Source organism: Euleptes europaea, chromosome 21 (assembly GCF_029931775.1).
Source record: "Euleptes europaea isolate rEulEur1 chromosome 21, rEulEur1.hap1, whole genome shotgun sequence".
Taxonomy (NCBI): Eukaryota; Metazoa; Chordata; class Lepidosauria; order Squamata; family Sphaerodactylidae; genus Euleptes; species Euleptes europaea.
This window is the reverse complement of record NC_079332.1, coordinates 1,748,994-1,772,579: the sequence shown is the minus strand read 5'-3', so window position 1 is coordinate 1,772,579 and position 23,586 is coordinate 1,748,994. Positions and strand designations below refer to the sequence as shown.

Genomic DNA, 23,586 nt, shown 5'->3' with positions numbered 1-23,586 from the left:
TAGGCTGTACGCAAAGGAAACTACATCTCACACAGAAGCCCAACGGTCCCTCGAGGCCACAGGCCGTATGCGCATTGGCAACCCTCAGGGTTAGTCTGAGGCCGCCCCTGACCAGCCGTCGAGACTGGGCTTAAAAAAAAGAAAAAAGAAAGAACATACCGACATGGCTTAATGAAATGTTAAAACCTGCAGCCACAGCACCACACAGCTGTTTTAGGAACTCCGGAAGCCGCTTGTGCAGATGCTTAAAAGCTCTATGGAGCAAAAAATGCAAGACGCACATTCCTGATTACAGGAACTGGCAAGTCCCTGGCCTTTCAACCCAGACCCCTCCGATGGTGGGGGGGGGGGGGGGAAGGACCCCAAGTCCTGGGACGCTGCACGGCCCAAAATCCAAGGGTGGTTTTTTTGCCACCTGACATCTCCGAACATCTTTCTGACTCCCGACCCTTTTCTTCCGCAGACTCAGAGAGCTTTCCGTCCCAACAGACACCCCACCCCCCGCGTCCTGCCCAACGCAAACAGAACAAGGAAAGCCACACTTAGCAAGGGAGATCCGTGCCTGCCCTGAAGTGCACGAACAGGGGCTTGGCTAGCCCCCCACTCCACCCCCACCCTAGCCAGCTAGGGCAACTGGCATTCAATCCAAGATGACCTGAAAAACACAGCCCAAGCACGTAGAGAGATGACACAGACTGAGCCTTGGCATCAGCGGGGAAATTGGGCACAGATCTTGCATCCTGGGTGCAGCCGAGCCGTTCTGCAGCCAGGTTCTTCTACGGCCGGCGGAGAAGCACAAACCCTGGCGTCCTGGTCTCCTCCGTCCGAGCCGGCCTCAACAAACCTTGTCCACCCGACGGTAGCAAGTCAAGATTTATTTAGCCTATAGGTGCACCAAGTTATTTGACATTTAAGATCGTTTGGTACATTCAGAAATGTGTTTTCGAGTTCATAGCACGGAGGGCGCCCGCTGGGAGGCCTTCGCCGTTCCTTCACCTTCCGCCCCAGGCCATCCTGAGCCTGTAACTTCTGCAGCGAAGCGGTTTCACCTCTCCGGCACCTGACGAGAGATCTCCCAGGGAAGTTTCTCAAGTGTCACTTCAGGGGTCCGCAGCACGCTCTGGCCTGGTGGGAAAGTCTGCACCGGAGGGGGGGGGTCGGTAGCCCAGAAACCACACTCGACATAGTGGACAAACACATCCAACACACCTTTTTAAAACAAAAAAAACAAAAAACCTGCTCCCACCCGACCGATTTCCCTCCACTCTTTCCGCACAGATAATTTCTCCACAGGAAGTGTACAACGAGAGACTCCTTGAAACAACAGACACACCTGCAAGTACCAAAACAGAACACGGCTCCCTTACGGCCAGTGAAGGCAGGGTTTTGCTGCTTGCTTTGCAAAGGGAACGCTCCAGGTACACAGCCCAATTTAAGGTGGTCTCTGGGGAAGAAGGGATTGGAGCGGCTGGTCCCGGAGTTCTACCACGGCCCAAGCAAACCCAATGAAAGTCCCTTCCTGTTCTGATTCCCCCCCCCCCGCGCCGCACACACCCTCCCCTTGCCTCTTCACTTGACCACACAGCCAACCAAACTGCTCCGGAAACTTAAAATCATGGTACAGGCCAATACTTATTATAAACTTGCACACTTACTATATAGAAATTATGTGCCCAGTAGAGCTTTAAAAGGAAAATAGATATATATATATATTCAAAAAGGAAGCCAGCAGGTCTTACATGCCACGTCGTGTTATTTCTCGTTTGACACTGTCGTCAAGATGGCAATACCGTTTAAGCAAATATTTAAACACGGCAAGAAATAAAGGACAAAAAAAGCATTTCTATAACCATATAAACGTCTGATATTTCCTTTTTTCCCTTTAAGAGTACAAGTAAGGTCACTTTTAGCCTTGGAACGGATGCATGTTCTGCCTGTGACGAGCTTGCTAGCCACTACAACATCGGAAGTCCTCTGCTAAAGAATCTAAATTTGAAGAAAGCTGTGCTTACACGAAAGATCTACTGTCAGTATACCAGCTTTCCTTTTTTTATGGCAATTATTCAAAATTTGTGTGGCTCCGGAGGAAGGAGCTCTCGCGTTTCTCGGTCCCAGCGAGATGCTGAGCATGGAGTGGCTTTCAAGCAGCACGGCGAGGGGGGTGGGGTGGGGAAGGGCCAAGGGGGCTCTGCCGTTTAGATCATACGATTGCGTTTATGGGTTGGGGAGTCCGTAATGCCGTCTCCGCACTGGGCTGAGGTACGCTTTCTAGTTCCACCATTGTCCAAGTGGAGCGCCATTTCTTCGGATATGAAAGTGTTCAAGTCAACGTCATGGAGTCCGTTTCTCCGCCGGCTACCAGTGGAGCCGCTGCTCACGTGGGTGGGCGACCCCGGGGTGCTCGAACGGACGCTGATGCTGGCCATCGCTCCGCTCAGACCTGGGGGAGGAAGAGAAAAGCACCTGTTACTCCTCCAAAAAAGCAACCTGGCACAGGGCGGCGAGGGTGGTTCTGCACCCGAGAGACAGAGGCAGGGCAGGAAACCACATGGCCAGTGACACGGGCTGCCTCTCGCCAGCTCAGGCCCTGGTGGAGCTTGAGGGCTTTGCGTCACTCTGCTGCATGCTCATCAGGGAAAGGACGACGGGTCCTCCTTACGCAACACGATTTCAGGGCAGAGCAGGAGAAGTCAGTGGAGGGCTCTGGCGTCCCATGGCTCAAGCAGGGTCCCCCTCACCACAATGTCAGGGCCTGCCCACCCATCCCTCATCAATGGCTTAGCTTTCCCACACCACAGCACCCCATTCTCCTGGAGACCCCGCAGACGCTTTGTGGTCAACCAGCTTCTGATGGAATTCATTGCTGGGCCAGCATGAAGTAGTGGTTAAGAGCAGTGGTTTGGAGTGGTGGAGTCTGATCTGGAGAACCGGGTTCGATTCCCCCACTCCTCCACATGAGCGGCGGAGGCTAACCTGGTGAACTGGATTTGTCTCCCCGCTCTTACACACGAAGCCAGCTGGGTGACCTTGGGCAAGTCACACTTCTCTCAGCCCCACCTACCTCACAGGGTGTCTGTTGTGGGGAGGGGAAGGGAAGGCGATTGTAAGCCGGTTTGAGTCTCCCTTAAGTGGTAGAGAAAGTCAGCATATAAAAACCAACTCCTCTTCATCTTTAAGAGTGCCATCTGAGCAATCCCCTTGAGAAAAGTCACATTCAGTTCGCTGTGGCAACTCAGGGAGTTAAGCAAGGGACGAGGAGTTCGAAGCGTCTCTCCAACTCTGCCTCTGGCTTCCTCGCTGAAGCCTCCAGGGCTGCGTGAGTGGGCCCCGTGACACTAGAAGCGGCCTGCCTGGGAACTGGGAGTCCGGGCCAATCGGAGCGTGGGGTAGGGGCCCAGGAGCTCTGCGATGCCTGCGCAGGAAGGACGGGTGAGCTCCCGTCATGTCGACCATTGCAGAACACAGACCGCACGTTGCAGCACTCACAGCAACGGCAGAAGCAGCATCCAACACGCACCCCAAAATGGGTAAAGGCGCACAGAGAAATTTCTGCAGATAAAAGGTGAGCAGCCTCTCTTCTTTTGGACAACCCCCCCCCCCAGTATCACAGAGAGCTTAACCGCTGTGCAATACTGTGGCAAAACCGTGCAACGTTAATGCAGTGACAGCATCTATGTGTGAATGCCGAACGTTCACCCGCAATACACCACAGGATGTCTCTCGGGAGACGCACAAACAAAGCCAGAATTTTTGCGAGCACGATGGTTAAAACTTTGGGGTGCCAGTCATTTCTAGGGGGTGCCAGTTACTTGGGGGAAGGGGGGAAAGAAGCTGACTCTGCATCCCATAGCCTGACCAGCATCTGAGAAGGAACTGATCGGTACCAATGTGACCCGGGTGTCCAAGCCCTTGGCACAAGCAGGCACACGATGGCTGGAAAGGGATGCCCCTCACAGAGGGGAAGCAACCTGACCCCGTAACCCAGCCAGCTAGCTGGTGACCTCCACCCAACCCCAGTCTAAGGCCAAGGTCTCATCTGGGACCCCACCCAGGGACACCCCATGACCTGCGGTGGCTTCCGAGGAGCAGGTTCTTTCGCTGCTGGTAGAGGTAGAGAAAACCGAAGGGAACCCGAGCATCCCAGCCGCGCAAAACACTGCTGAAGAGGGAAGGGCAGTGGTTAAAGGGAAGCCACATAGAAACGTCAGGGCGTGGGAAAAGGCAGGAATTCTGGGAAGACTAAAACCTCTTGTGAAACAGCGTCTTTTGAAAAGAGCAAGACACTTCTAACAAAGAAGTTTTATTCTCCCCATGTGTTTTTTTTTTTTTAAAGATCACTGCAGTATGAAGATTAAGGCAGAGTCCACGGCACTGAATAATGAGAATTCTGGCCATTTTGCAGACCAATCCTTGAAAATATCCTGCAGGTTTAGAGATCACTAACATGTCCCTGGCTAATATGGCACCCGGTAGGATGTCACAACACAGCGGAGGAGATCCATGTTGTTACATTTACTGACGTTTAACTCAATAATCACATCTGTGAACAGTCCTTCATACTAAGACTGTAGGGAGAAAGTTTCAAGGCCCACGCTGCAAACTTTTTATTTACTACAACAATTTACTGTTTCCGTTTCCCACTTGAATCCCCCCCCCCCCGCTTCTCAGAGGGCAAAAAACCTCAGGTCTGCAGACTTGGGTGACATATGGTGAAATAAGTTTGCAACTCTCTCTCTCGCTGGGCCCTTGCCTGTCACCTTAAATGAACAAAAACAAAGGTGTTTATCAGATATGCACACAAAGAACTAAGGGAATCCCTGGACTAAAAAAAAGGGGGGGTTTAAAAAAAAAAACAGACAGAGAAGGCATTGTCTTTGTAAGGCCACGCATCACAGGCCAAACAGAAAACAGCAAACACAACTGCGGGAAGTTGTTCCACAACCCGGTGAGCTCCCTGCTCCAAGACTTCCCCCAAACCCACCAGATGAAGGTGTGTCCTACACAACACCCAGCCACTGTCCCTGTCTGGGGGGGGGGGGGGCAAAGGAGGTCTGCGTCCTTCTGCCCACTGCAGGACCACCGCAGGAGGGGAGAATGAGATGCTCCCCTCCCCGCGGAGTCCCTGCAGGTCCCCCGGCTTGTACTTTTACACTTAATCAGTGTTAAGGAGCCCAAGTTTTGCAGGCAAAGTTATGGAGCTCTGCTCTTCAGGAACTTAGCAGTAACGCCTTGCCATTCGGTAAAGATGCCAGCATGGTGTAGTGGTTAAGAGAGTTAGTTTGGAGCGGTGGGCTCTAATCTGGTGAACCGGGTTTGATTTCCCACTCCTCCACGTGAAGCCTGCTGGGTGACCTTGGGCTACTCACACTCTCTCAGTCCCACCTACCTCACAGGGTGTCTGTTGTGGGGAAGGGAAGGTGTTGGTAAGCCGGTTTGATTCTCCCTTAAGTGGTAGAGAAAGTCGGCATATAAAAATCAACTTTTCTTCTGCTTATGACTGCGTGCTCCACTGCTAAGTACGAAAGCATGCAGAACATAAGAGGCTGTCAGGTCAAGGAGAGCCAGAGATGCCCTGAACTCACAAGTGTTCCCCAAGCAAAAGAGCTGAGACGACCCCAAGTTTGACTGCTGGGTGGAACACATGAAGCTGCCTTCTACTGAATCAGGCCCTTGGTCCATCAGTCAGTATAGTCTACTCTGACAGGCAGCAGCTCTCCAGGGTCTCAGGCGGAGGTCATTCACATCACCTATCTGCCTAGTCCCTTTACCTGGAGATGCCGGGGATTGAACCTGGGACCTTCTGCATGCCAAGCAGATGCTCTACCACCGAGCCACGGCCCCTTCCTACTGTCATTGACAGATGTTTCCAGCAACTGTGCTCTGGCTAGGGAGTGGGTCAGAAGAAAAGCGGGGCCTCAGCAGAAGCACTTCGGGCTCTCGTCACCATGGGGGCAGGAGGGAGGAACCAGCGTGGGAAACCGACAGCCGAGGAGGGGCTTTTGCACTCAGTGTGCTGCCGTCATCCCAGTCCCAGGAGCCGGCGGCGGAGTCAGCCTTACAACTGCACTCCCACTTCACTGTTTATCTCTGGCTGGAAACCAATCATTGGCGTTGACCGGGGGGGGGGGGGGAGGAAACGGCCACGGGAGAGGTGCACCGCCACTGCGGAGCAGTGCCTTTGGAGGGTGGGCCAGCTCCACTGACAGGATGCTTGCAGGGAGGGGAGCAGGAGGAGGCGAGCCCACCAATGTGGGACAGAAACAGAGAGGCGGAGCTTGAAAAGGGCATGAGATAAACTGCGTCACTCTGTCCAGGTAAGAAGAGACTGGGCACATTTTGTATTTAAGGACTACACCAAATGCTCGGATAAACCCGCCCTGTCCGCCCGAGCCCAGACGTCTTTCGGAACGGCTTTCCATGAGTCAAGACGATGCTCACGATCTTTCAGAGTGAAGAGCCAGAAGCCATTTAAGCCTGAACAACTGTTTCTAAAGCAAGTGACCCAACCATTAATCCAACAGTAGCGGTGTAGCTAAGGCATTGGTGTGTGTGTGGATCTGATCAGTACCAGGCAGGAACCCCACCTCCCATTTAAGCCATCCCAAGCTTTGTAAAGGAAAGGTTGGGTACAACTTGCTCTGAACGTCCTAAAAGATGGTGGCGGAAACTCAACGTGGCGAGGGCTTTTCCAGAAGGGCCCTGTAATCATTCAGGAAGGCTCACACCCAAAACCTTTTCTACACACTTCTGCAAGCCAGCCTATTGAACTCAACCTGCTCTCCACTAACACCACAACCCATCTGAGCAGGCCCCCTTCCCTCTTGGCATGCAGAAGGTCCCAGGTTCAATCCCCGGCATCTCCAGTTAAAGGGACCAGGCAAGTAGGGGATTGATGTGAAAGACCCTCTGCCTGAGACCCTGGAGAGCCGCTGCCAGTCTGAGTAGACAATAATGACTTTGATGGACCCAGGGGTCTGATTCAGTAGACGGCAGCTTCACGTGTTCATGCTTTTATCAGCATTAATTGCTTTTTATTGCTGTTTGCTTGGTTTTGGTTGACTGTTTTAGCTGCGAGCCACCCTGAACCGTTCTAGAGAGGCAAGCACACATATCTTGGATAAATAAAATTAATAAAGCTTGTAGCTCGCTTGGGCGCATTACTGCAAACAGCGTTTTGGAGTTTTGCAAAACATGGCATTTTAATGGAGGAAATAGCTTTGTTTTGTCTTGAGAGTAAAACTTCAGATGCTGGAAGAAATTAGCACAAGGCGTCAATCCTCGCATTCGCCACAAAGGCATCCAAGGCCTCAGCCTAAATTTACTTGACCGCCGGCCAGCTGCAGATTCCAAATTCACGCAAGCTTAGCTAAGAAGAATCAGGCATCGCACTGACAAATAGAGCATGCATAAGAGCCTCATCTCAGGCCCCAGAGCAAAATGCCAGCCGCTGCAAGCCAACAAGCGGTTCCTGGAAGCGGGAGCCGTTCGCTCTTCGTGTGACGTCCCCGAAATCACAATCTCCTCTCGTGAGGAGACAGCAGAAGGCTAAAATGCCTCGCTCCAAGCAAAGCCCCTCCCCTCTAGCAACCCAAACTTCAAACTCTGCGTGCTGAAAGAAGTCCCATTTGGCCCCAAGGGGGAGGAATTCTTAAGACCAACCACTGCCCTCTCCCCATTTTTTCAATTCTTGCGAGGTCACGTTCGTAACGAGCAGGCATTTATCTAAGTACGCATTTCAGTCTGCAGAGGAATGAGAGAGCGTCTGACCCATGAGAAACCCCCCTCTTAATCTCCAGTGCTGAACACATTCGTAAGAAGAGCCTTGCTGGATCAGACCAGCTGTCCATCTAGTCCAGCATCCTGTGTCACACACAGGGGCCAACCAGTTCCACTGGAGGGCCAACAACAGGGCACGGAGGCTGAGGCCTTGGGCCAATGTTGCCTCCCGCACTCGAAATCAGAGGTTTACCGTCTTGAAGCACAGAAACACACGCAAGGAAGGAATACGCTGTTGCCCAGACAGCGAGGGGGTACTAGTGTCCAGAGAACCACTCTGATGGCTTCACTGCTCAAGGGGTGCGGCAGAGACCGCACAAAGGCATGCACCCACCCACCCCCCTGCAACAAGACGGGAGCGTTACCATGGAGAGCGATGGCTTCCCGGAAGGGCTGCAAGTCCGCCTCGACGGAAGAGCTCGTTTCTGCCGAAGTCGCTCGGTTGGGGGATACTACAGTCAGTCGTGGGGGAGCTCGAGAGTTTCGTGGCGGAGGAGCTTTCCCACACAGGAAGCTGATTAAGTCTTCTCGGCGAATAGTTCTTCTGCGTTTTTTAACCCAAGCCAACACGTCCTTATTACGGCGCTGGTAGCCAATATGGATCCCTACATCGAAACTCCGCTGGTGGGCATCCACGCTTTCTGCAAGAAGAGGAGAAAGGGAGCGTTTTAGGGCAGGGCGATCAGCACAACCAGGACACGGGCCGACCTGCTTCCAACGGCAAAGGCGGCTTCCACCACATGTGCTCTGGAAAACGAACACACACGACAAATGTTCCAAATTCACTTGCGCCACTTTTGAGATCTGCTGATGGCCACCCCCAGGAAGGAAGGTTTACGATCATTTTGGTGCATCACCTGAGAACAGAAGAATCCTATATGAGGCCTGTTTTTGGACCCTCCGCTCATTGCTCAATGTTACCACCTCCTTATATGAAACTGTCTTTGGACACAGCAGGTACGTACGTGACTTGCCTAGCTGACGTGGATTGCCTCAATTCAAGCCAAATCTGACCAACAGCATTTCTTCACACAACGCATTGTTAAATAAACTCCAGGATGTGGTGATGGCCACCAACTTGGAAGGCTTTAAGAGGGGAGTGGACATGTTCACAGAGGAGGGGGCTATCCATGGCTGCTAGACAAACTGAATACTAGTCGTGATGCATCCTTATTAACTCCAGGATCAGAGGAGCATGCCTATTATATTGCTGTGGAACACAGGCAGGATGGTGCTGCTGCAGTCATCTTGTTTGGGAGCTTCCTAGAGGCACCTGGTTGGCCACTGTGTGAACAGACTGCTGGACTTGATGGGCCTTGGTCTGATCCAGCAGGGCAGTTCTTATGACAGCCCCAATCCTGCTCTGCTGCCTGGCGCTTCCCAGGAGCAAGGCCACGGGATAACTGCAGTATCTACCTACAGGGACAAGAGAGCATCTGAGCATTCACAGAAGGACCTCCCAAGTCTCTAATCCTCCTGCTCCAAAGCAGAAAATGTTTCCCACCATGAGGCCTCAAACACCTAATGTATCACTCATCCTGATCTCCAAGCTGGGGGAAAGGGGGGGTCAAGGAATCAAAATAAAGCTCTCAGTATCAAGGGTCCTTTGGCATTGCCGTTTTAAGTTGCTAAGCATCTGTGGCTATTTTAATTCACCACAAAAATTCAAAGCACGATCAGAATAAGCTGACCACCCGCTTCCACAAGACTTCCAGCGACATGCATGTGCCTTCGATGTAATTTTAGCGATCACTTCCTTCCCCCTCCCCTGGCGCAAGAGAAACACATGGAATAGAGATTGCCATCCATGAATCTCAGTACTAAGACTCTGCAGGACTTACTTTAACAAAAATACACACCGTTTTCGATACTGAACTGGTTAACGTAAGAAGAGCCTTTTTATTCAGACCCACCAAATCCACAGCACAGGCCTGCAAGCTTTTAAGAAACCTTAAAATCATGGCCCTGGAGCTATTCTATTTTTCTCCCCTCCCAATGTTTGGTATTTTTTTTTAACACCTGGTCTGATAAAGTGTTCTGGAGAACTTGAAAAATGGGAGTGTTAACGCTGTGTTATTTACAAGTGTCTTAATAAAATGTATTATAAGAAGAAGTCACGTAGACTCCCGTACTTACGTAACATTTCAACTATTAAGCATATGGCGCAAAAGCTGCCTCACAGCCCCATACTGGACACCTAAACCATTAAGAAAAAGAGAGATGTTCTAGAACAGCCTTGGAATAGGTTTGGTGGTTCAGCTTCTGCAGGCCGCCACAGAGGCTGACACGACAACGTAATTCCTCTTTCTAACAAAGGGTACCCCTGGAAAAGGCAGCCGGAGCCAGCAACGCGAGACATCACCAGACTGTTTCCAAGACCGGCGGTTATTTACCCAGGGCACAGGAATGCAATGTTCCGTACTCGGCTGCATAACGCAGAACAGGACAAGCCGACAATACATCTCGGCTGCATTTCGACAAAACGACACCTCGCTTGCCTCCGTGCCTCTGTGGCATGGGGAAGAAGGTGCATCAGCCGCAAGTTCCAGCAGCTGGAGGATTTCGTCACGACAGGAGTCCTTCCATGGGAACTCACCTGAGTCCAGATTCAGAAACACGGCTACAAGGGCAGGCAGCCGCTTTATTGCTAAAACTGCTACAGGGTGTGTTGCAATGCACAAATGTTTGGCGATGTATTATGTTTACAAGGGTTCTCTGCACTTCAGAGATGCTTCAAAGCAAGCATGGTCTTAGCACAAGCCCGTGTTGGAAGCTAACCAGTTTATGGAGGGGGGGGGGTGCTGACCATATATGGGGCCAGCTGCTTGTTAGGAGGGCAACCACCCACCCCAAGCGATCCCCAATTGCGCACACGCTCAGAAGACAAGCAGGACATCCAGGCCAAGCTGCTCAGTGGGGGAGAGGAGTCCTCCGCCACCGCTCTGCCCCTTGACTCATTCTTTGCCACGCCTCCTCACGCAAGCCTGCTTTTCCTGTGCCCGGCTTCCTTCGCCAGCCGCTCGTAACACCTGCCTCGACACTGGTGAGGTCAGAGCTCTGGTTCCCCGCCTTCCTGTCACGTGACCACAGCAAGCCAAGACAGCTTCCTTTCTGTGATTCCTACGAGATGACGTTCGGCCACAAGCGCAGTACTAGCTTGATTTCGAGGAGTTCACGGGCACGCAAACGTTTGCGAAACAGTGAACGGGCTCCCAGGTTATCTCAGGGCGGAGGTTCGGCACAAACGCAAGCTGTGCCAGCCCCCCCCCAAAAAAACAGATGTGTCAAAAGAGGTGGAAACTGAAATCCTGTGGAATGTGATGCCACACTCGGAGGAGGGTCCCTGACGCGCTTCTGAGATCCACATGCAAAAGGCTGACTGGGATAGGCCTCCGGCAGCCGCCGGCACTTGACTAAGCTGATACCTCAGCTGTCTGATGTGACAGAAAGCCCGCTTCCAGAACAGGCGCACTCAAGAGGTGTGTGACGCCGCATTCCAGAGGAAGGCCAAGCGCCAAGGAAAACTTGTGTTCTTCACCCCAGCCAACGAGTCACATGCCCTTGGCAAAAGTTGAGAGGCCTCAATACCAGCCTTCAGCGCCGATCCAGTTCTTGCCGGGTGCTTTCTAAACCTGGCCGTCTCTTTGCACCACCAAGAAAACACCGTCCTCCTTGGAGGTTCAACGAGCCCTACCGGGGCAGCACCGACTTGGACGGAAATCCTAGCAGACAGACCACCTCCCCGGCAGCGTTTCTTAACAGGTGGCCAGATTTCGAAAAGCTCTAGTTCGCCGTACCTCGCCTTTCAGACTCTGACTGGCTTTGGACTCACCTGGCTCATTTGCCTCCTGAGAGGGATCTGTTAAATTACAACCTAACTGATGGAGGACGAGACCAAAGAGAGAAGACACACGCATTTCCCCTCCTCTTCCTTTTCTGCAGACACTGCCTGGCCACACACTTCTGCTCACTATTAAGCCACGCGTTCCACTACGGGCTCACCGGACCAGCCTTGTTGGAAGTGCTGAGGTTCCTGGAGTCACCCCGGGGCTTGTGGGTTCTAGAGCAAACTAGCCCACACGGCCGCCCCTTTTCAACCTGTTATTCAGCTCAACTCGTGTAGCTTTTGGACAACCACAGTCACACAGTTGCGTAACGTCAGCATATACCTCACCTGGCCTTTTATTCAAGCAGTCACACTTGTTTTGAAGAGTCTGCCAGAATAAAGCAGGCATGGCCCCGATTCTAAGCATAAACCTCCATCCCAATCCACAACGCCCGCAGGACAACTGTACTCTACAGCCCAAACCAAGCTCATCTCTGCCGTAAGCATATTTTTACCAGGGTGGTCTTAATGCCACTTCAGTATTTCAGCATTGGCTGGTAATCCTCACAGAAGCACCCGAAGGCAGATGGGTATGAACGTCACACCAAGTTAGTCCGTGGCCAAAGTTAGAATTAAACCAAGGCACAGTCAGTCTTGGACACTCTGCAACCTTAGTTCCTTTTCCTTCACAAGACCACACTGGCCAAGCCAGCAAGATCTGATCGTGGATCCCTGGAGACTGTCCATCTGCCTGTCCTTACAGATGCTTAATGGGGCTGCCGCTCTGCCTAGAATTGTGCTGGTGTCACCTCAGCCATCCGGACACCTCCTGCCCCCATTCTACCCAGCCTAGACAGGTGCCTGCAGTCTTGGGCACAGTGCCATATTCGGCAGGACCCTAGCATGCCGACTATCCTTCGCTTCTAACCAGGGAGAGAAGCTGCAAGGCCCCTGCGAGGTCAGGGCCTAAAGCTAGCCCACGGGTCACGCCATGTGAGCTGAGCCCCTCGGTTATATTCCGTAGACACACCCAGATGAGCCGCTGCGGCCAGTCCACAACTCGCCAAGTGGCAGGTCAGCAAGATGGCAGCTGCCCGAACCAGGGAAAACATCCCTGACCGACACTGCTGGCTGAGCTGGCAAAAGCCCTGCCTCGGTGACTAATCACCGTCTTCCTTCTCTTCTGCATTCCATTCCAGCCACCACACACTGGAAGCCTCCTCGCCTAATTACCCTTATTACTCCACAATGCATTACTCACATGACAACAGGAAAGGTAAGCCCCCAAAAGTTTATCGCTCAGCCTGGGCTGCCACATATGGCACCGCCGCAGCAATCTGGGGCTTAACCAACCCGCCGTTTGGGAGGACGCGCGACTATTGTCAGCTAAAACAGCCAGCATGGTATAGTGGTTAAGAGCAGTGGTTTCGAGCAGTGGATTCGGATCTGGAGAACCAGGTTCGATTCCCCACCCCTCCACATGAGCGGCGGAGGCTAATCTGGTGAACTGGATTTGTTTCCCCACTCCTACCCATGAAGCCAGCTGGGTGACCTTGGGCTAGTCACAGTTCTCTCAGCCCCACCTACCTCACAGGGTGTCTGTCATGAGGAGGGGAAGGGAAGGTGATTGTAAGCCAGTCTGAGTCTCCCTTAAGTGGTAGAGAAAGTCGGCATATAAAAACCAACTCTTCTTCTTCTTCTAAGCCTTCCCAGGGCTTTCTTTTGGGGAAAGGGGGCAGCCCCAGAACACTCAGTGCCAAGTAAACAACAGTCATGTCATTCTCGAGTTTTCGACCCCAAACGCAGAGGCAAGAGATGCTCTGGGGGCGGGGGCTCAATAGTAGATCGCCTGCTTCGCACGCAGAGAATCCCAAATTCAATCCCCCGCGTCGCCTGTTATAAAAGGGGCAGATAGCAGGTGACAGGAAGGAGACCGGAGAGCTGCTCCCTGTCACAGAATCCTGGACTGAGGCTGGGTAAAACGGTGGCCCGGCTCTCGATAAGGCGGAATAAAACTTCAGAGGTGCTCTGCCAGGGAATGACAGCCAACGCCACCCGGCACTACCACCCGGAGGTCCTGGAAAGGGAGACTTGGCAAGGAGTCACCGATGGACCGACTCTTCAACTCCATAAGCTACTTTATCGAGCACAATTTAGCAATTTGTCTTGTGAAACCGTCATTCTGGTGGCTGACAGAACAAGTCGTGTTGAAGAAAAACTCTCCTTCTCCCCCCCCGCCCCGATCACAGAAACCAAGAGTAGCCTGCTCACTCCAAGCCAACTCGTCCACTACAGACGAATGACGCAACCACCGCACCACCGATTCAACAATAAAAGCGGCCGGACTTATTTCCCAGCACTGAGAACGCTCCACGTCACTGCCCCACTGCTAGAAATAACCAGAGGCTTTGTCATCTGCATTCTGGGCACCAAACGGTCTGTGATTCGCTGGGCGCTTCTGCGAAACCTCCGTGTATTTGGAAGCCAATACAAATAGCACCAGTCTGCCACCCAGCGCAACCCCCCCCCAGGCAGGAATACACTCTCTAGGAAACCAAAGAAGAAGAGTTCGTTTTTATATGCCGACTTTCTCTACCACTTAAGCGAGACTCAAACCGGCTTACAATCACCTTCCCCTCCCCTCCCACAATAGACACCCTGTGAGCTAGGTGAGGCTGAGATAGCTCTAAGAGAGCTGTGACTAGCCCAAGGTCACCCAGCTGGCTTCATGTGGAAGAGTGGGGAAACCATCCCGGTTTACCAGATTAGCGTCCTCCAATCATGTGGAAGAGTGGGGAATCAAACCCGGTTCTCCAGATTAGAGTTCACCGAACCACCGCTCTTAACCACTACACCACACTGCTCTCTTCTTCAGGCTGGGAGCCTGTTCTCATCCAAAGCCAGGCAAGCTACATCAAGCGGGACACTCTGACCTAAACATCAGCTCGATGCGCTTAAAACTCAGTCCTGAGGGCACAGAAGTAAACCCACCTGTCACATCCCTCCAAATTCCAATGTCCACTGCAAGGAGGCCTGTTAAAGCTGTTGGCCTCTTCCACAAGACAGGAAGAGAAGTCACAGGTGGGGTGTGTGGTGGGAGAAGAGCTTTATCACTCTGCACCAAGCTACTTATGGTAAAGAAACATGCTCTCTCCCATGAAACCAAATCACCTCCTTCAGCAGAAGCACCACGCCAAATTCCTGAACTGTGCCTATTTCTCAAGTGGACGTAAGTCGTCTCTAGGGTAGGGAAACGTACGAGAGAGAATGGCACAGAAGGAGCCTTACCCCCCAGTGCTCTTCAACTTTACCAGGCCCCAGAACTCCCTTTTTTATTTTGCATTAAATTCTCACTGTCGTACATTTTCATCCCACCTTCCAGGGGCAGCCTGCACCTACATACCCACCCCGCTTCCATCCAAGCCCCCCCGAACTGTCAGAAGCCGCTTCAACAGTCACATAGGACTGTCCAGGAGCCCCCAGGATGGGAAGGGATACAACGCTTCCTCAACCGTTCAACTACGAAGCTGTTGCAAAATGGGCACTGAAGTGCACGGGGGGGGGGGGGGGAAACGGACGTCAAATGCAACGCCATTCCACTGTGTAACACTCTCACAGCACCTTTTGTGAGCCAGAGCAGAGGAAGGCAGAAACAGAATCATAGAGTTGGAAAGGACCACCAAGGTCATCTAGTCCAACCCCCTGTACAATGCAGGAAATTCACCTCTCCCCCACACCCCCAGTGACCCCTACTCCATGCCCAGACGATGGTCCAGTTGCCCTCTCTCTCATCATCTGCCTAATGTCACAGAATCAGCATTGCTGACAGGTGGCCATCTAGCCTCTGCTTAAAAAACTCCAGGGAAGGAGAGCTCACAACATCCCGAGGAAGCCTGTTCCACTGAGGAACCACTCTGTTAGAAAATTCTCCCTAAGCATACAGAAACTCTTTGGATTTAATTTCAACCCATCGGTTCTGGTCCAACCTTTTCTGGTCCAGAAAACAACTCGGCACCCTCCTCTCTATGACAGCCCTTCAAGTACTTGAAGATGGTTATTACATCCCCTCTCTGTCTTCTCTTCAGGCTAAACATAGCCAGCTCCTTCAACCTTTCCTCATAGGACGTGGTCTCCAGACCCCTCACCGTCTTTGTTGAATACTGCTTGGAAAAACCCAGTGCAAAGACATCCTTCGTCCTATTCCAGTTAAAATAATACTGACCAAGAAAAGGCATGCTAGTATTTGTTACCATGTTTTAGAAGAAGAGTTGGTTTTTATATGCCGACTTTCTCTACTATTTAAGGGAGAATCAAACCGGCTTAGAATCACATTCCCTTCCCCTCCCCACAACAGACATCCTGTGAGGTAGGTGGGGCTGAGAGCTCGGAGAGAGCTGTGAGTAGCCCAGTGTCACCCAGCTAGCTTCATGTGTAGGAGTGGTGAATCAAACCCGGTTCCCCAGATCAGAGTCCACCGCTCCAAACCACTGCTCTTAACCACTACACCACGCTGGCTCTCATATGATATTGAGGGGGGTGCAAAACAAGGAAGCAACCCGCCCCTCCCGCAACCCCTGGCAAGGAAGGCTCTTCCACCCCATCCCAACCCCCCCCCCGCCTCCATCCTGCTCACCTTTGTAGAGGTTGGTGACGGCCGTGGCTGCGTTCTGGAAGGGGACCCAGAGAGAGAGGCCCGGCTGCTGGCAGACTCGGTCTGTGTGGTGGTGGTGGTGGAACAGGGGGAGGGAAGCAATAAAAAAAGAGGACACAAATAAGCCCAGGCACAAACCCTACATGCACACACACACATGTATATATATATATATATATATATATATATATATATATATATATATATACACACACACACGCGCGCACACCTCTCTGGGCCTCTGGCTGTGTCACTCAGGCAGCCGCCTTCCTCCCTCCCTCGGCCATGATGGGCTTCGCCATTTTGTTCTGCCGCCCCGGACGGGAAGAGGAGGAAATGGGAGGTTTTGATATTTGGGTTGGGGGGTGGGGGGCAGAGAGCAGGAGACAGCAAGAGACACCCCCCTTCCCAAATCCACGCTTGGGGGGGGGCACTGCAGAGTGGGGCACTGGGGCGGGGGAGAAAGAGGCACCTGCCCTGATTTGGAGAGGAGGAAATAGGAGGTTTTGATATTTGGGGGGGGGCAGGATACAGCAAGAGACACCCCCCCTCTCCAAATCCACGCTTTGGGGGGGCCACTGCAGAGTGGGGCACTGGGGTGGGGGAGAAAGGCATCTGCCCTGATTTGGAAATGGGTTTTTTTTTTAAAAGCCGGCCCCAAAGAGAAAGAGAGGAAGAGAAAGAAGCCCTTTAAAAGAAGGCGAAAATTAATTCTGTGTTTTGCGTCTCCGCCCGCCTGCCTTTTTCCCCCCTCGCCATTTTGTCGGTGGGAAGGGCCCGACGGGAAGGGAGGGGCTGGGCCGACCGACCCCCCCTCCTCCCCGACACGGGGGCTTCCCACGAGCGCCCCCTCCGGCCTCGACCCCTACCCACGGGCGGCGTGGGGGGGGGGGCGAGAAAGAAAGCGGGGGGGGGAAACGGAAGCGGGTTCCGCCTCACGCCATTTTGTGCCTCGCCCGCCCGCCCGACTAGGCCTCGACGGGGGGGGGGGAGGCCGGAGAGAGGCCCCGATCCCGGACCCCCCCAAACACACACACAAAGCAGGCTCGGGCGACCCCCTCGGGCCAGGACGCGTCGGGGCCCGGCACGTGTGCACGCCGCCCGCGCCCTGACACGCGTCGGCCTTCACACACACACACACACACACACAAAAGACACGCTTCGGAGGGCGCCGCACGCCCCGTGGCGGACCCCGCACACGTGCACGCCCCTTTCATCAGCGACCCGCATGTAAGGTCCCCGGAGAAGGCGTGCCCGCAGATTACACACCGTTCAGACGTGCGGGCGGGCACGCGTGGACGCCGCAGCCCGCCTAACGGGCAGGAGGGCCGCAAAGCTCTCGCGCGCGCCAACGCGGCACCGCCTCGTGCGTTAAAAACCTCGGGCCCGAAAACACCTGTACGTGCGGACGCACGACACGCGTCGCGCACAGGGGACGCGAGAAGGACCGCAAAAGCGGGGAGGGGGGGCCGCGCGCGTACGTTTCGCGCGGATCCCGCGTGGACGAAGACGCCGCCCGCCCCGCCCGCGCGCGCGGGCCTCTGCCCCGCCCGGCCCGCGGAACCCCCCGCCACTGGGCGCACGCACCCTTGTAGAGCTGGGCCACGGCGGTGGCGGAGTTCTGGAAGAGGTGCCAGAGCTTCTGCTGCTTGTGCTCGGGCTGCGGCGGCGAGGCGGCGGCGGCGGCGGCGGCCTCGTCGTCGTCGCGCAGCTCGGGCGGCAGCGCGCCGTCGTCCTGCTCGGCCTCCTCCAGGCACTGCCGCTCCCACTTGCTGAACCAGTGCTCGGGCCCGTGCAGCTCCTGGATCTCGGCCTCGCCCTCCTCCTTGGCCGCCTTCTCCTCCATGGCCCGCCCGACCGCCCGCTCGCTCGCCCGCCGGCTACCTCCGCAAGGCAGCCCCCGGCGCCATGGGCGGCCCGGGCCTCATCGCCGCCGCCGCCACCCGCCGCGCCGGCCGCAGCAGCACCGTCCGGCCCGTCCGCCGCCTCCCACCGCACTGAGCCCGAGACGCCGCCCCGAGCGCACCAAATGGCCTCCACCGAACTTGCTGGCCGGGCGCCGAGGGGAACCCGCCTCCCTCCGCACGGGACGCAGCCACTGGGCGCCGCCGCCGGGGAAACCCGCGCCCGCCTATTGGCCGCCCGGCGCGTCCGTCAATGTCATAATGGAGGCGATGCCCCCCCCTCTCTCTTTTCCCCCCCCCAAACAACCACCAAGGTTGATTACGCCGGCAAGAGGGGAAATGGGAGGCGGACGCTCTGCGCAAGCGCGGGGGACGGGCGGAGAACTAACAGAGATGGACCGCGCGCAGGCGCAGTTGCCCTTGCATAGAGTCGAGTCCGCTTAGGGTTGAGGACCGGAGTTGTCCCCCCCCCCCCCCATTAATACTCAGAGAGGAAAAGGTCAGGGTGTGGGGAGGAAAAGAAATGTACATTGCAAGCCACCCGGTGCGGACCGTGCCTTGGCCTTTGCAGAGTAATAACTGTTTAATTGCACAGTGGGTAGCCGTGTTTGTCTGCAGTAGTAGAAAAGGGCAAGAGTCCAGTAGCACCTTAAAGACTAACAAAAATATTTTCTGGTAGGGTATGAGCTTTCGTGAGCCACAGCTCGCTTCTTCAGAAAGCTCATACCCTACCAGAAAATATTTTTGTTAGTCTTTAAGGTGCTACTGGACTCTTGCCCTTTTCTACTACTGTTTAATTGCACATTCGTGATTTGTTTTCAGGGGTGCTGTAGATGCAATCAAATAAAGGTCTGAAAAGTGGATCATTTCAGCCCCACTACCACAGGCCAGACGCAGGCCATACCTAAATAAATAATGGCTTCTTTCCCCAGTCCTACTGAAGGGCTCCCTGAGCTACGGTTAATTCCTGACATATTACTTGCTGTGGTATTCACGATTACTATTTATGGGAGTGAAAGTTGGACAATGAAGAGAGCCGGAAGGAAGGAAGTAGATTCCTCTGGAATGTGGTTTTGGGAAGGAGTTTTGTGGATCCCATGGACCGCCAAAAAAATATGTGGGTTGTAGATAAATTCCAGCCTGAGTTGACCCTAGAATAACCAAACTCAAACTATCGTACTTTGGTCACAAGAAAAGACAAGACTCACTGTGAAAAACAATAATGTTAGGAAAAGTTGAAGGCTGCAGGAAAAGGGAGCTCCAACAGTAGATGGATTGACTCCATCAAAGAAGCCACGGCCCTAAATTTGCAAGACCTGAGCAAGGATGTTGACAGGGCATTTTGGAGGACTAACAGCCCATTCTTGGGGAGGGGAGCAAACCGCAGCACAGGGGAGAAAAGCCTTTTTTCTGATATAAAAATAGGAAAAAAGGCTTCCCCCTCCTTAGGCGAAAATGGGCCTGCATTACCAAAAAAGGTGTTGCAAGACTGCCGACGTACCGGGAGGCATTCCTGGGGCAAAAGGGGTTTGGAAGCTCCGTCCTTCAGAACACCCCAGGAACGCCTCCCGGGACACCGGCATGGGGACTTACGCTGGGAAAACGCCAGGAGGACTGCGCCGGCATCTGAGAGCTGCACTGCTGCCATGGTCCACAGGGGCCAGTATAAGTGGCCCACGCTGGTGTCTGTGCCAGTTTGCACGGTGCAAATGGCACGGACGCCGGTGTAGAGTTCACGCTGCCCGCTAAGGCGATTCGGCCCTAAGCCTCAGGAATCGCCTGAATGATTTGTAGGGTCGGCATGAGTCGGAAGCATTTTGGCAGCACTTAACACATACACTAACCCACTGCCAGGCCTTAGGCAGCAGGTGACTCCCATCTGGACAGGTAGAAGAAAAAGAAGAGTTGGTTTTTATATACCGACTTTCTCTACCACTTAAGGGAGACTCAAACCGGCTTTCAATCACCTTCCTCTCCCCACGACAGACACCCTGGGAGGTAGGTGGGGCTGAGAGAGCTGTGACTGGCCCAAGATCACCGAGCTGGCTTCATGTGTAGGAGTGGGGAAACACATCCGGTTCACCAGATTAGCCTCCACCACTCATGTGGAGGAGTGGGGAATCAAACCCGATTCTCCAGATCAGACTCCACTGCTCCAAACCACAGTTCTTGACCACTACACCATGCTGGCTCAGCAGTCTGACTTCAGGGGGACCTCAGCAGCCTAGTCATGGACACATTGATTGAGATTCAGTGATGTTTGTAGGGCTTGCTCCCAAGTAAATGGCCTAAGGATTGCAGTCATTGTTACTTGGATCTGGGGGATTGCTCTTCACCTAGTGCAGTATAGTGGTTAGAGCGTCGGGCTCGGATCTGGGAGATACTGGATCAAATGCCCACTGCGCCGTCCAAGTGACTGTGGGTCAGTCACACAAGCTCGGCCTAACCGACCTTACAGGGTTGTTGTGAGGATGAAATGGAGGAGAGGTGAATGATGTAAGCTGCACTGGGTCCCTACCTGGAAGAAAGGTGGGGGATAAATGGAGTAAGTAAGTAAATATATCACACGGCATTTGCCACTCTGCAGTGTGCGGCTGCCAATCTAATCACCAACACTAGGATGTTACAAGAAAAAGTGTGATGTCAATTATATTGTTAGAAAAGAAATCCCACCACATTTAGCAAAGTTAGGCAGTCTGATATTATACATGTATGTTTAGAAAATTAAGGGAGGGCATGAGAGTTCTTAGAATTGCAGTCTTGCTATGTCTGAGCGCCAGAAAGATAGGACTTTTTTCTCAGAATGTTCACGTAGCATCTTCTAAAAATCAATAGGGAGAATGGTCCCCTTACTTCCTCTGGGAGCCTGTTCTGGAGAATTGGGGCAACAACCCATGAGTCCAGTCATCGTGGGTGAACATTTGAGATGCTGCCAGGAGGAATGACGCTGGTGCACAGGTTTGTACCTGGGAAAATACTCCTCCTTTTATGCGCTTAGCCATATGAATCTTTTGCCACAAAATAAAACAAAAGTCCAGTGGCACCTTAAAGATTAGCAGGATCTATTTCTACAGGAGCTTTTGTGAGTCATGCTCTGAAGAAGTGAGCTGAGATAGAAACAAATGTTGTTAGTCTTTAAGGTGCCGCCCGGACTTTTGTTTCAGGAGGCCATGCCTAAGGGTAGCAAAGGCCCGAGATTGGGTGTTGTTAAGGGGGTGTTACTATAATGGCTGAAGTTCAAGTCTGGCATCAAGAAAACGACCTTCATGCAGACCCAAAAGAGCCCAAGTTAAGCCTGCTTAGCTCTGACAATTAAGCAAGAGGTCTAGCAGCTTAGTTGCAGAATGGTTAATTTATTTAGCATATTTATATTCTGCTGTTCTCCCCAGGGAAGGAAGGGGTACCCAAAGTAGCTAACAATACACAGGGGGGAAACAAACGAAATAAGAAATGGAGGGGGAGTGCCAGGCAGGTCTTTCTCTCTCCGCTGACTGATCTTCTGCCCAGTTTTCAGCCTGATCTTCAGACTAAGAGCTGAAGGACAAGAGCCCTGTGGCTCTCATGACTCTGAGAACATCCAGGTTTTATATACCTGTGCACCAAGAGGAGACTTCACTCAGTGGCTGCCAGCTAGCAGTATCTTCCCCACTTCCTCTCCCTTGCCAGTTGAAGACACCTAGAAGAAGAAGAGTTGGTTTTTATACCCCACGTTTTCTCTACCTTTAAGGAGTCTCAAAGCGGCTTACAATCGCCTTCCCTCCCCCTCCCCACAACAGACACTTTGTGAGGTAGGTGGGGCTGAGAGTCCTGAGAGAACTGGGACTGCCCCATGGTCACCCAGCTGGCTTCGTGTGGAGGAGTGGGGAATCGAACCCGGCTCTCCAGATTAGAGTCAGCCACTCTTAACCACTACACCATGCTGGTTCTCTACTGGTATATTTGTTATATCTATTATTTTCCACCATCATGACCTGAGCATTTCCTTCTACTTCTCCCCCGCCACCATTTCTTCTCCTGGCATTGCTTAGCTAACTCTGCACTGTCGTATTATGCTGGAAATGTGTCTTTGTTTTATGAAAACGCGTGTTGTTGTCTTTAATGGAGTTTTGTCTCTACACAACGGATGGGATTTTAATCTCACAGTGCCTTGCGGGTATTAAAACTGTTTTTAAACTGTAACCCGCCTTGAGTCTCAATGAGAACGCAGGACTAGAGATTAAGAAAATCAATCAGATTTATTGGTTTCAATTCATTTCCTGTTTGGCTAGGCAGATAAGGGATGGAGGAGAAGCTAGGCTTGCGTTTGGTGTTGATTTTCATGCATATGGAAGATACTGACAGAGGACTCCTAAGGTCTGAATCGGAGGATGGTGTAGCCATCACAATAGGGTTGGGGTTATACCCTCATTGGTAAGAAGCTGGTACAGCAAATGGCCGGCATTTCCACACGGTGAAACGGGCCCGTGACCACAGTAACCAAAGGGGGCCAAACGCAGAGTAGTGATGGGAACAGAAGGAAAAGGGACAAATACTTGATTGTCACGTATCTGTCACTAGAGGGCAGCCTGATAGTCCTTATATGCAAAAGGAGAGGCAAGAAAACATGACAAATGGTTTGGGCCGGGAGGGGGAGAAAACCAGGACTTTAAAAGAAGGGAGATAAATTCTCTAAAGAAAAGGATGCAATTAACTTATTAAACGAAGGCCTGAGATGTGCATTACCAAACATTCCGTAAGCATTCATAAAGGTTTGCATTTCAAAGCTGGATATACTTTGGGGATGGAGGGTACAAAATTATGAATGGTTTGGAGAGAAGGTATGACGATAAACAGACATTTTCCTCCCCACCCCCATTCAGATCTGCGAGGGGGTCATCCTGGTCAACAGGCTCAAAGAGACAAAAGCATGTGCAGAATTCACAGCCACAGGGGGAGGTCATGGATGGTCACCAGTCCAGATGGCTAGAGATAAAAGGGCTGGATGAATGGAGGACGAATGCATCAACAGCAGCCAGCCACAACAGCTAAAGGGAACCTCCCTGTTTATGAGCAGTATACCACTAAATACCTGGTGCTGGAGACAGGAGAGGGCTCTTCTCTTCATGTCCTCATGGTGAGCATCTTAGAGGCCTCTGGCGGGTAGCCCTGGGAAGCAGCACACTGTTTTTTTGACCCGATCTACCTTACAAAACGGTAAGAAACAGACTGCGTCTCTGTGGCCAACCCTGCTCTCTTCTAGGGGCTAGGCGATACCCCACACTGGTGGGGTTTGGATTCTGTGTGCTGTCACAGGGCCCTGGCTGGTCTTTGAGTTTAAAAAGCAGGAGGATTCTCCTCACCACCGTGTCTACATTTGACTCCCAAACCAGCTGGCACCCCAGGAGTCAAATGCGAGATCTCATGGTTTACACCAAAGATCTCATAAATCA

General features: G+C 52.8%; 1 protein-coding gene across 1 annotated transcript; it reads right to left on the bottom strand.

Annotated features, from left to right (window-relative positions):
• Nucleotides 1-2,162: 2,162 nt before the first annotated feature.
• LOC130492543 (HUWE1-associated protein modifying stress responses 1) lies at nt 2,163-18,099 on the bottom strand. Its single transcript, XM_056866299.1, has 4 exons — nt 17,841-18,099; nt 16,236-16,316; nt 8,142-8,417; nt 2,163-2,440 (listed from the first exon to the last, which is right to left on the bottom strand). Exons 1-4 carry the CDS (start codon nt 18,097-18,099, stop codon nt 2,196-2,198), a joined length of 861 nt encoding a protein of 286 aa, XP_056722277.1. The 3' UTR covers nt 2,163-2,195.
• Between the last annotated feature and the right edge of the window lie 5,487 nt (nt 18,100-23,586).

Coding starts and splice junctions, on each gene's coding strand:
- LOC130492543 (XM_056866299.1), bottom strand. CDS start 18,099: ATGGAGGAGAAGGCGGCCAAGGAGGAGGGCGAGGCCGAGATCCAGGAG. Junction 16,317..17,840: donor CGTGGCCCAGCTCTACAAGG/GTGCGTGCGCCC, acceptor ACCACCACACAG/ACCGAGTCTGCCAGCAGCCG. Junction 8,418..16,235: donor CGTCACCAACCTCTACAAAG/GTGAGCAGGATG, acceptor CTCTTCTTGCAG/AAAGCGTGGATGCCCACCAG.